At 49.6% G+C, this 12,589-nt stretch overlaps 1 protein-coding gene across 6 annotated transcripts in view; it reads right to left on the bottom strand.

Annotated features, from left to right (window-relative positions):
* Positions 1–217: 217 nt before the first annotated feature.
* TFR2 (transferrin receptor 2) overlaps positions 218–12,589 on the bottom strand; it is a 48,086-nt gene continuing 35,714 nt past the window's right edge. For all 6 annotated transcript variants that reach the window (XM_053361184.1, XM_053361186.1, XM_053361185.1 and 3 more), the window contains 9 exons: positions 12,377–12,496; positions 10,822–10,904; positions 9,178–9,241; positions 7,538–7,605; positions 5,999–6,075; positions 4,871–4,955; positions 3,022–3,249; positions 2,792–2,932; positions 218–1,399 (listed from right to left, as the gene is read on the bottom strand). In XM_053361184.1, the coding sequence (XP_053217159.1) occupies positions 1,157–1,399; positions 2,792–2,932; positions 3,022–3,249; positions 4,871–4,955; positions 5,999–6,075; positions 7,538–7,605; positions 9,178–9,241; positions 10,822–10,904; positions 12,377–12,496 (1,109 nt within the window). In that variant the 3' untranslated portion in view covers positions 218–1,156. The remainder of the gene's footprint in view (positions 1,400–2,791; positions 2,933–3,021; positions 3,250–4,870; positions 4,956–5,998; positions 6,076–7,537; positions 7,606–9,177; positions 9,242–10,821; positions 10,905–12,376; positions 12,497–12,589) is intronic.

Below are 12,589 nucleotides of genomic sequence, written 5' to 3' on the forward strand. Positions count from 1 at the left end.
AAAAACTGCTCTTGGTATCTCAGAATAACGACCATAAAGTAACACTTGTCCCATTTTCAAACTCGCCTCTGATCCTGTTCCTGCCTGTCATCAAACAGGGATTCCTGCAGTTGGACTAGATGAGCAATTCTACAATTGTACGACTCAATTCCATCCGTGTGTTTGTCCACTTGATGAGCTGGACAAGAAAGTCGCCGGACAAAGAACCATGCAAACGTAACAAGAAATAATTTATAGTGATCTTTGCCACTGATAAATTAACAAGGCTTTGGTTCTTATTCATGAGGTAGGGCGCGTTTCCATCGTATCGCATAGCAATAAACATTTATGGCAGCCTTCAGGAAACCCAGCGCTCTTAAGCAGATGTTTTGGACTACAACTCCCACCAGGCTCGGCATCGCACTGGCAGCGCTGATGGGAGTTGTAGTGCCAAACATCTGGCGGGCGCCAAGTTGGGAAAGGCTGACATAGTCATCAGTGCAACTGATAAATATTGAAGCGAGGGAGCTGGGAGTCAGCTAAGGGGCACTGAACAAACCGGAATACGGGGAACAATTAAAACAGGTGCCGGGTAAAGGGTGAATGTGAAGCGCAGGATTTCGCTCTATTACATAGCAATAAATCAATTCAATTTATAGCAGACACTGCTGCTGATAAATTAGGAGGAGGAGAAGGGAGGGGAAAGGAGGCAATTAAGTCAGGGAAACACAACCACAGCCTGCTCTCCACTCGTGTGGCAGGATGTGGGCAATTTATAGTGAGCCTTTGCCACCGATAAATTCAGAACAGGCAAGGAGAAGATCAAGCTGTGATTCCTGCATTGCAGGAGGGGGTTGGATTAGATGACCCTCAGCGTCCCCCCAACTCTAATTCTATGATTCCAGCGGAGAGGAGAATAAAAGGAGGTAGAGCTGAAACAAATTTTGGCTGCGCAGGACTAGAATCCGCTGGCCCAAATTAAAATGCGCTTTCTGCATAACTGAAGTCTGTTGCAACGTTCCCAATTACGGATGCTGGTGGATTCTAGACAGTTCTTCAGGGGTGGGGATTTCATGGCTCAGATTACATTTTTTTCACTTTTTGGAAATGCATTCAAAAAGTTTGTTTCAGCTCCAGGAATGAGAGGGTCCCCCCTTTTTTTTACATGTTTTGATGTTTAGAAATTGTTGTCGATGTTCCAGACGTCTCCGCTCAGGGCATTGGCCGCCCCCTGGAGCGTCCAAGTGACGAATGCCAGCTGGCGGCGGAAGAGGACCTCGTCGAAGCTCTGGGGGGCCTCCCGCAAGAGGCTGACGTGCTCCAGCAGGGCCTTGACGGTATGGCCCCCCCGGCCGTGCAAGATGTGCCGGAAAGGGGTCTCCGTCACCGCCACGTACTGGGAGAGGAAGTAGAATTCCACCTGGGGGCAGAGAGGGGGAGCCGTAAGTGGAGCAAAGATACCCAAAGTCCACAGCACTGCCCCCCCCAAAAAAACTAGCAGAACCCTGTCTGTACTGGGCAGGAGCTGGTGAATCGGGGAGGAAGGACAGAGGGCATGGAAGCATCCTCTGCAAAAGGCTGCTCCTTTAATTCCAGGTTAACTAGGTAAAGGTAAAGGGACCCCTGACCATTAGGTCCGGTTGTGGCCGACTCTGGGGCTGCGGTGCTCATCTCGCTTTACTGGCTGAGGGAGCCGGCGTACAGCTTCCGGGTCATGTGGCCAGCAGGACTAAGCCGCTTCTGGCGAACCAGAGCAGCACACGGAAACGCCCTTTACCTTCCCACCAGAGCGGTACCTATTTATCTACTTGCACTTTTGACGTGCTTTCGAACTGCTAGGTTGGCAGGAGCAGGGACCGAGCAACAGGAGCTCACTCCGTCATTGCGGGGATTCGAACCGCCGACCTTCTGATCGGCAAGTCCTAGGCTCTGTGGTTTAACCCACAGCGCCACCCGCGTCCCTTCCCCAGGTTAACTAATAACTAATAATAACTAATAACTAAAACTGCAATCCCACACAAAGGGAGCTTCCCGCAAACCACCCTGGTGGCAAGAAAGAAAGGGAAGCAATTGTGCCAGGAATCATTTTCAGGCTGAGGGCCGCATTCCCTTCTGCGCAACCTTCCAGGGGACATGTGCAGCGCCAGGGGCAGAACAGCAACTCGTACGGTTTCTACAGACATGCCATCCAGGCGAGCTCAGGGACACATCTTAGCCAGGCAGGAACACTCAAGGAGGGGCAAAAGCATGGCTAGGGATGGGGAGTGGTGGCCCCAAGAGAGATCCGAGGGCCAGACGGTGAGACCTGGGTCCTAGGGCTTTCCCTTCCTTTCTCTATCATGGGCCATACGCAGGGAATAAAGGGATGCAGGTGGCGCTGTGGGTTAAACCACAGAGTCTAGGAATTGCCAATCAGAAGGTTGCGGTTCGAATCCCCACAACGGGGTGAGCTCCCGTTGCTCGGTCCCTGCTCCTGCCAACCTAGCAGTTCGAAAGCACGTCAAAGTGCAAGTAGATCAATAGGTACCTCTCCAGCGGGAAGGTAAAAGGCGTTTCCGTGCGCTGCTCTGGTTCGCCAGAAGCGGCTTAGTCCTGCTGGCCACATGACCCGGAAGCTGTACGCCGGCTCCCTTGGCCAACAACGCGAGATGAGCGCCGCAACCCCAGAGTCGGTCACGACTGGACCTAGTGGTCAGGGGTCCCTTTACCTCCTTTACACAGGGAATATCCATTCTATCGGGGTGGGTGGGGGAGCGATTAGGACAAATAGCAGCCCCCTCGCCGTCCGCCCCACGCCTCTGCCTCGCCTCACCCGCATTATGCGGACGTTATACATGCGCAGGAGCCTCTCGTTCTGCTCCTCGGAGCTGTAGATGTCCTTGCGTAGCTTGTCCGCTGCGCGCATGTAATCACCTCTGGCCGAGTACATCCATTGCAGGGTCAGGCCTCGGCTCTGGCGGAAGCAAGCGGGGAGGTTGAAGCCTTTGAAAAGACGGGGTGGTTTGTTTGTTTTTCCGGGGAGGGGCGCAAGGCAGGCTTTACCTTCAGCAGCGCCGTGTATTCGTTGAAGCGAGCGATGTGCTCCAAGAGGACGTCCCCGTAGCACCAGTAGTCGAGGGGCAGGAGGTGGTCGTGCGTCAGCTTGATGAGCAAGTGCCCCACCACCTCTGCCACTGTCTTGGCCACGGCCGGCAGGCGCCCGTAGAGAGCCCGGTTGAGGTTGTCGTAAGTGTCCGCCATGGTGTTGAGGAACGGGTAGCGGCGGGAGTCCTGCGGGCAGAGAACCACACGGAGGTCGAGGGGTGCCGGCGAAGCTCCAGGAAGTGGAGGACTGGGGTAACGGGGGGGGGGGAGGCTACTGTTTGTGGGGAGGTACGTGTGTGTCCGCAGCCTTTCTCAACCTGTGGGTCCCCAGATGATGTTGAACTACAACTCCCATCATCCCTAGCTAGTGTCGGAAGTCCGCTTGGCCAAGCCGATAGGGCCTCATCTTCCTCCGAGCCGAGCCTTTGAAATCACCTCCGACATATTTAATGACCTGAGACTTTGATAAGGCCTCAAGCACGTTCTATCCAGCAGGGTTCCCAGCACAGGGAAGAGACAAGAGGTTTGGCTACACCGTAAAGAGTTTTATTTCTAAGCTACGCAGAACAGAAAGGACACCCTCTCTCTATGAAAGCAGAGAGCAACTGAACAAAGGAAACAGGAAACCACTAACGTCACATCCCGTCTCCCTTTCCCATGAGACTTGAAGGTCTCTGGAATGTAAACAGAGTCCTGCGACTCCACGCAGCTGCACAGTGATAAGAACAGAAACTGTATTCTGCTCTGGTCAGACCTCACCTGGAGTCCTGTGTCCAGTTCTGGGCACCACAGTTCAAGAAGGACACTGACAAACTGGAACGTGTCCAGAGGAGGGCAACCAAAATGGTCAAAGGCCTGGAAACGATGCCTTATGAGGAACGGCTAAGGGAGCTGGGCATGTTTAGCCTGGAGAAGAGGAGGCTAAGGGGTGATATGATAGCCATGTTCAAATATAGAAAAGGATGTCACATAGAGGAGGGAGAAAGGTTGTTTTCTGCTGCTCCAGAGAAGCGGACACGGAGCAATGGATCCAAACTACAAGAAAGAAGATTCCACCTAAACATTAGGAAGAACTTCCTGACAGTAAGAGCTGTTTGACAGTGGAATTTGCTGCCAAGGAGTGTGGTGGAGTCTCCTCCTTTGGAGGTCTTTAAGCAGAGGCTTGACAACCATATGTCAGGAGTGCTCTGATGGTGTTTCCTGCTTGGCAGGGGGTTGGACTCGATGGCCCTTGTGGTCTCTTCCAACTCTATGATTCTATGATTCTAACAGCTAGCAAGGCCAGAGCTCAGGGATGATGGGAGTTGTAGTCCAATAACATCTGGGGACCCACAGGTTGAGAACCGCTGGTCTAGGGGCATAAGAGGGTGATGAGATTGCTCTTGCAAATGCGCAGTCAGTGGCAGTAAGGAATAAGAAGAACCGTGTTCCGTATCACCTCGCCTCCCTATTTTTAGAAATCCTTTTTATTCCGCATTCATGACAACTTGTGCTCACAATGTTAATGGGGCGGTTAGACCACAACTCTGCTTTCAACGCTGTTTGTAACTGTGGACGTTTTGGGGCTTCGTTTCCAATTTGCATTTCCTGCTGAAATCCCGTAACTTTTCTGAAGATTCTTTTATCGGTCCCAAATCTTCCAACATTCAGATTCATTGGGTTTCCGTGAGTATGAAAAGGGATTATTACTGTAATGCTCGCCATTTCCTTCCACACCACAGTGTTCCCTCCAAGTTCCCAAGCAGCCAATTGTTCCTCCCCACTAAGGTGAACGCTGGACTGAGACAAAACGGGTTGGGGCTCTCACCTCAGCGAAGGAGAATTCCACAGCAGGGACCCCCCCAAAGGAGGTGAAGGCGAAGGCGCTGCTGTCCATGGGAAGGGGGCGGATTCTGACATAAAGGAGAGCATAAGAATAAAGCTGTTAAAAGAGTAAATAAGAGTAGAAGGGGAATAAAGGGATACGGTATATTGTATGGAGATGTAGTACCCCTCTTTGTGCATTGCTCCCATCTCCTTTAAGGCAGCCATCTTTTTTTTGACAGCCAAATTGTTATTCCGCTCTCAGCGTGGCTCATACAAAGTCAAAACTTGGTGGTGGGGTTGGGCGGGTTCGGTTATTCGGTATATGCTCAGAGGCACCAACTTTCTCTTTTTAAATAATCATTACTTGCAGCTTTCTAGATGCTAGACTGAAATATACTGGGAGTCGAGAGTGGGTTTCATGCTCTTTATTCAGCTCATAGTGGTGAGGAGGAATGGAATTCCTCCAGAATGTCTGCTTTATATACATTATTTACACAATGGGCCCCACGTGATTGGCTAATTCCGGGATTCTCCTGTAGGCCAATCTGGTTGTGGATTCACTTCCACCTGGAGCTGGATTGGGTGGCTCCTGTGGACCAATCAGACTGCTGCATTCTGGACCCTATTGTTCTAGGACCAATCAGACTGCTGTATTCTGGATCCTATTGTTCTAGGACCAATCAGACTGCTGCGTTCTGGATCCTATTGTTCTAGGACCAATCAGACTGCTGCGTTCTGGATCCTATTGTTCTAGGACCAATCAGACTGCTGCATTCTGGATCCTATTCAACTCAGTACATAACATAGACCCAACTGTTGAGACAGATATCAGGGCTCAGCCCTGGCTCAGCTGAAAAGAAGCTCAGAGGAGCAGCTGGAGGCGCAGACCTGGGTTCGAATTCCCCCTCTAGGCTATGAAGCTCACTGAGTGTGACCTAAGGGGCCAATCCCTCACTCTCAGCTTGACTTACCTTACAGGGCTGCTGTGAGGATTACATGACATAAGTCATCTTGAGCATTATGGAGGAAAATGTGAGGTATCAATGCAATAAGTAAGTAAGTAAATAAATAAATAAATAGCAAGAAGGGTTGGAAGGGGAAGTCAAAGACCAAGACTGTGAGCTCTTACACCTCCGTCTCCCAGCGCTGACCCTGTTCGGTCACCTGGCCAAAGATGCTTTGCCCACTGCGGCTGGGGCTGTCCACCTGCAGGAGAGAGAGAAAGAGACCAGGAGGCAAAGGGTCAACCCTGCCTCCCTCTGAACCTGTAACTTAGAAAATTTTTCGCTCCATAAGACACACCTGACCATAAGACGCACCTAGTTTTTAGAGGAAAACAAGAAAAGAAATAATATTCTGAACGAAACAGTGGATGTAAGATTTTTGTGGTTCATGCTGTGGCCACAGACATGTGATCTGATGGTGAATTTGGGGTGACCCAATGTAAAAATCCTGAGGATCCATGGGATTTTACCTCTCCCCTTATCTCTCTCCCGATCCCACTGATCAGCTGCTTCCTTTCAACACTCCCTTCCCTCTGGTTTGCCTTAGTGTCTTTTCCGTAGCTGGAGCGGTTTTTTGCTCCTCCTTTTCTTCTAATTTCTCTCCTTATTGCTTTAGTCTTCCTGTTTCCCCCTTTGCAAGTTTGCTGTCCTTACCTCCCCCCTCCCAGGCAGCCTCCTTTATCTCTAGTGCCCCTTATCTCTCTCCCCGATCAGCGGCTTTGTTTCAACACCCACTTCCCTCTTTCAAAAAGAAGAGCACGATCTGCTTTTTGCCCCTGGGCAATTCGGCTCCAGGGACCACACATAAGACGCACAGACATTTCCCCTTACTTTTTAGGAAGAAAAAAGTGTGTCTTATGGAGCGAAAAATATGGTAACTAAGAACGTAAGACAAGCCCTGCTGGATCAGGCCAACAGCCCAGCCAGCCCAGCATCCTATTCTTACAGGGCCGTCCAGGTGCCCTTTATGGGAAGCCTGCAGGCAGGATCCGAGCACAAGAGACCTCTTCTCTCTTGTGGTTTCCAGCAACTGGGATTCAGAAGCATCGTGTCCTTGAAGGCACAGCACAGCTATCCTGGCTAGTAGCCATTGATACTCCATGCATTTGCCCAATCCTCTTTCAAATCCTGTGGGAGGGAGTTCCACAGTCTAACTCTGTGCTGCATGCAGAAGGACTTCCTTTTTAAAAAATACATCTTTATTTTTACATTTATGAGAAAACAGATGTACATACAAGTACACAAACATACAATTAAACAAAAAATAACAGAAAAATCAAACAAAACCGCACACGATAAGATGCAAGAAGATTAATATAATTATATATACTCCTGATACTGAACACAATTATAAAACTTATAGAGAAGGAATTTAAAACGGACTTCCAATTAATCTCGCAGAAGGACTTCCTTTTACCTGCCCCGAATCTTCCAACGCTCAACTCCACTGGATGTCCACCGTGCTACTTTATAAATCTTGAACCACTGTTTGGAAAACCTAGGAGTCTAGGCTCCCTACCACCTTCCCATCCCAGGCACCCCATAACTCATCTGCCGTGCCCCCCATCCTGCCCCCCTCCCTGGGAACCCTGGAGCCCCCTCCCCCCAGATCCAGCTGCTTCAGACCCCAGAGTCCTGGCAGGGTGGGGGGGAGCTGGTCTTACCTGCTTAATGATGCTTTCGATGAGGCCGACAAGTGCAGGGCTGGTCTTGGCGAAGAATTTGTCGTCTCCTGGAGGGTGGGAGAGAAGACAGAGGCTGAGCACGGCATCAGGACTCTCCTCCCCACATCTCTGCCCCTCTTATCTCCCCGGCCCCCTTCTCCTTTCTTCAAATCCTCTCTTGCAAAAGGCCAGATCCTCTCTGCTCCTTCGTAGCCCAGCAGTAGCTCCTGCCCAGGCTCAGTCCAGGGTTGGCGTCTCCAGGTAGCAGAGCCCTGCCTCAAACCCTGGAGAGTCGCTGCTGCCAGTCTGAGTAGGCATTACTGAGCTAGATGGGCCTCAGTCAGTGATCTCGTTTAGAGAAAAGTCCAGGGACTCCAGGACATTTCCTCATGGGGGAATTTTCCCTTACCCTTGACCAGGGGTCAGCAACCTTTTTCAGCCATGGACCAGTCCACCGTCCCTCAGATCATGTGGTGGGCTGAGCGAGAGGATGACTGGCCCCCAAGGTCTCTCAGTGTGTTTCATGGTCAAGTGGGGGGATTTGAATCCTGATCTTTCCCAGATCCTAGTTCAGAAGTCTAACCCAGGGGTCAGCAAACTTTTTCAGCAGGGGGCCGGTCCACTGTCACTCACACCTTGTGGGGGGCTGGACTATACTTTTTTGGGGGGGAATAAACGAATTTCTGTGCCTACAAATAACCCAGAGATGCATTTTAAATAAAAGCACACATTCCACTCATGTAAAAACACCAGGCAGGCCCCACAAATAACCCAGAGATGCATTTTAAATAAAAGCACACATTCCACTCATGTAAAAACACCAGGCAGGCCCCACAAATAACCCAGAGATGCATTTTAAATAAAAGCACACATTCTACTCATGTAAAAACACCAGGCAGTCCCCACAAATAACCCAGAGATGCATGTGAAATAAAAGCACACATTCTATTCATGTAAAAACACACTGATTCCCCGACTGTCCACGGGCCGGATTGAGAAGGCAATTGGGCCGCATCCAGCCCACGGGCCTTAGTTTGCCTACCCCTGCCCTTGACTGTTTTGGTCACCCTTTTCTGAACTTCTCCCAACTCTGCAACATCCCTTTTAAGAACAAAAATTTTTTTTCCTTCCAGTAGCACCTTAAAGACCAACTAAGTTAGTTCTTGGTATGAGCTTTCGTGTGCATGCACACTTCTTCAGATACACTTGCCACCAAACTCTGCCACCAAACTCTGCCAATTTGTCCTTACCCACAACAACTTCAAATTCGGTGATGACCTGTTCCTTCAGATCAGCGGCACAGCAATGGGCACCCGCATGGCCCCACAGTATGCCAACATCTTTATGGCAGATTTAGAACAATGTTTCCTAAACTCCAAGTGTATCTGAAGAAGTGTGCATGCACATGAAAGCTCATACAAAGAACTAACTTAGTTGGTCTTTAAGGTGCTACTGGAAGGAAAAAAAATTTTTTGTTTTGACTATGGCAGACCAACATGGCTACCTTTCTGTAACATCCCTTTTAAGGTGAGGCGACCGGAACTGTACACAGTTATTCCAAACGTGCCATGGACTTGTATGATGGTGTTACGGATGCTGCTGGATTCCTTCCCACAACGCCCCCTCCTTTCCCCACTCACCCAGGACTACATTGTCCAGGCTGATATAGGCAGCGGCCTTAAGGTGCAGCATCGTCAGATAGCCCTGGGAAAGAAAGGAGCAGGATTTAACAGAGGTGGGCTTGGGCTCGGAGGGACTTGTGAATAAGACCACTCAGCCACAAGAGGGACAAGGCATTGGGGAGGGGGGGGGCGCATTCCAACTCTATGATTCTGTGAAGAATGACACCTCCCTTTCCATGGAGGCACAGATTGCAGCTATAACAAAGGCAGCATGTTTCCATCTCCGCCAAGCTAAGCAGTTGGCGCCTTACCTCTCTTGCCCTGATCTGGCCACTGTGATCCACGTGACGGTCACCTCCAGACTGGATTATTGTAACTCGCTCTACGTGGGGCTGCCCTTGAGACTGACCCAGAAACTCCAGCGGGTGCAGAAAGCTGCGGTGAGACTCCTTACGGGGTCCTTGCCCTGGGATCACATTCACCCATTGCTATACCAGCTGCACTGGCTCCCGGTGGAGTACAGGGTCAGGTTCAAGGTGCTGGTTTTGACCTTTAAAGCCCTATATGGCCTAGGACCCTCGTACCTACAGGACCGCCTCTCCTGGTACATCCCATGGAGGAACTTATGGTCTGCAAACAATAACATCTTGGAGGTCCCAGGCCACAGGGAGGTTAGATTGGTCTTAACTAGGGCCAGGGCCTTTTCAGCCATGGCCCCGATCTGGTGGAACGCTCTGTCCCAAGAGACTAGGGCCCTGCAGGACTTGACATCTTTCCGCAGGGCCTGCAAGACGGAGCTGTTCCACCAGGCCTTTGGCCAAGGCACAGCCTGACTCCCTCCTTTGGCAATCCTCATAGAACTCTAGCCCAATGGTTGCCATCAATTTAATTTGAATTAACTTTATAATGAAATGATTTTAGAATATTGTATTATTTTATTGTTGTTAGCCGCCCTGAGCCCGGCTTCGGCTGGGGAGGGTGGGATATAAATAAAAATTTATTATTATTATTGCTTGCCATTCTTCCTTCTATGACAGGAAGGGATCTTAGCTGGGACATCAGAGCCCACCCCTGAACTGGGTTGGGAAGGTGGGGGGGGCTTGTCCAGACTTCCTTTCATGCCGCATTTCCAGCCAAAGGTCCAGGTTTTAAAGCTCCCATTCAAAGTGGGTTTTTAATTTTTTTTGTCGCTTTCCCTGGGGAAAAAGCGCATTTTACCGCCAATTCGGAACCTGGAAAGCACAGCACTAAAGAAAGTCTGGCTGAGCCCAGCTGAGAGATCCCCTCTACCGTTCTCCAGGCTCAAAAGGAAAAGCTTCCCAGAATTTTAAAAATGTGAATTATTGGACCTTTATTCCAGCCACGTTCCATTGCAGTGTGCTATGTGCAAGATTTCTGAATAATAAAAATAATAAATTTTTATGTATACCCTGCCCTTCCCTATTCAGAAAACCGGGCTCAGGGCGGCTAGCAACAAATTCAAAACACTTAATTGATGCAACAAAAAACAGCATAAAATACAGCGTAAAAGGTGAATAACAATAAATTCAGGATTCAAAAATCAATTTAGGGGGGAAATCCATCCGATACGGCCCCCCCACCCCAGGCGCCTGCACCCCTTTTCTGGTTAAAAGGCCCAGTTCATTCAAGTGTCCTGCTCACCTCAAGCCACTCGGTGGAGCCCACGCTGCCAAAATCACCAGCATCCCAACTGGCAAAGAGTAAACTTCTCCGGAGCTGGAATCCTAAGGTGGTTGAGGAGGAATAGGGATGGAGATTCACTTATTATTTCATAGAATCATAGAATCCTAGAGTTGGAAGAGACCACAAGGGCCATGGAGTCCAACCCCCTGCCAAGCAGGAAACACCATCAGAGCACTCCTGACATATGGTTGTCAAGCCTCTGCTTAAAGACCTCCAAAGAAGGAGACTCCACCACACTCCTTGGCAGCAAATGCCACTGTCAAACAGCTCTTACTGTCAGGAAGTTCTTCCTAATGTTTAGGTGGAATCTTCTTTCTTGTAGTTTGGATCCATTGCTCCGTGTCCGCTTCTCTGGAGCAGCAGAAAACAACCTTTCTCCCCCCTCTATGTGGCATCCTTTTATATATTTGAACATGGCTATCATATCACCCCTTAACCTCCTCTTCTCCAGGCTAAACATGCCCAGCTCCCTTAGCCGTTCCTCATAAGGCATCGTTTCCAGGCCTTTGACCATTTTGGTTGCCCTCCTCTGGACACGTTCCAGTTTGTCAGTGTCCTTCTTGAACTGTGGTGCCCAGAACTGGACACAGGACTCCAGGTGAGGTCTGTTTCATAAAGTCCATACGCCGCTTGATTGTAAAATGACGCCGGCCTCTTTCATATTAATTCTTACACAAAAATAAAAGGGGAGTCCAGCCCTGACCAAAGGCCTGGCGGAACAGCTCCGTCTTGCAGGCCCTGTGGAAAGATGTCAAATCCTGCAGGGCCCTAGTCTCTTGTGGCAGAGCGTTCCACCAGCCGGGGCCACGACCTGGGATCTCCAAGGTGTTATTATTTGTAGACCGTAAGGTCCTCCGTGGGGCGTACCAGGAGATCAAATCACATATTGACATCCTACATGTCTAGGCGAGCTGGTCTAAACAAAAATGTTTCTAGCAGCAGCCAAAAAGAGCCCAGCGAAGGCGCTTGCCTGATTTTAATAGGCAGGGAGTTCCGTAGAGTAGCTGCTGCCACACTAAAAGATTGATTTCTCACAGACGTGGTGTTATGCGGCACCCATTTGAAGCGGTTAAGTAGGCACATGTAGGGTAAGGAGATTGAACCAAGGTGTCTACTTGGCTACTTCCAAAACACCCTTCCTTAAAACCGTAACAGTCAGGTTCCTTGGCCGCCTCTCTATCCCCCCCCCGCCCCCCATCCACCCATCAGGTCCTTCCTCAGAGCCACATATTTTCTTTTAATTTTTATTACGTACGAAATTAGAAAACATACATATTTACAACAAAAGAAAATACAAAAGAAAAAGAAAATACATATAACCAAGGAAATAAATTAGAGAATACTTTGTCTCTTTTCATATTTACAGTTATTTCTACCTCTATAAAATGCTATTCACAATAAAGCCACATATTTTCTTTCACCCCCCTTAAGGCAGCAATCTTTTTCTACAGCCACATGGCTATTCCATGCACTGCCCATTGCCGCTCCTCCCTCCTGTAGCCGTCCTACTCACCGTTTCTCACCATAGCTGTGAAAGTGCGGGCCAGCTCCAGCAGGATGGCTGTGCCCACTCCGGAACGGGCGGCCCCCGGACCCAGGGAATCCCGCTGGGCCCCCACAATGACATAATGATCTAGCAAAACAACGCATGTGAAATATATTTGGAGTTGAGTGTAGATTTCATGCTCTTTATTCAGCTCATAGTAGTGAGGAATGGAAGTTCCCC

The sequence above is a fragment of the Podarcis raffonei genome, chromosome 13 (assembly GCF_027172205.1).
Source record: "Podarcis raffonei isolate rPodRaf1 chromosome 13, rPodRaf1.pri, whole genome shotgun sequence".
NCBI classification, from domain to species: domain Eukaryota; kingdom Metazoa; phylum Chordata; class Lepidosauria; order Squamata; family Lacertidae; genus Podarcis; species Podarcis raffonei.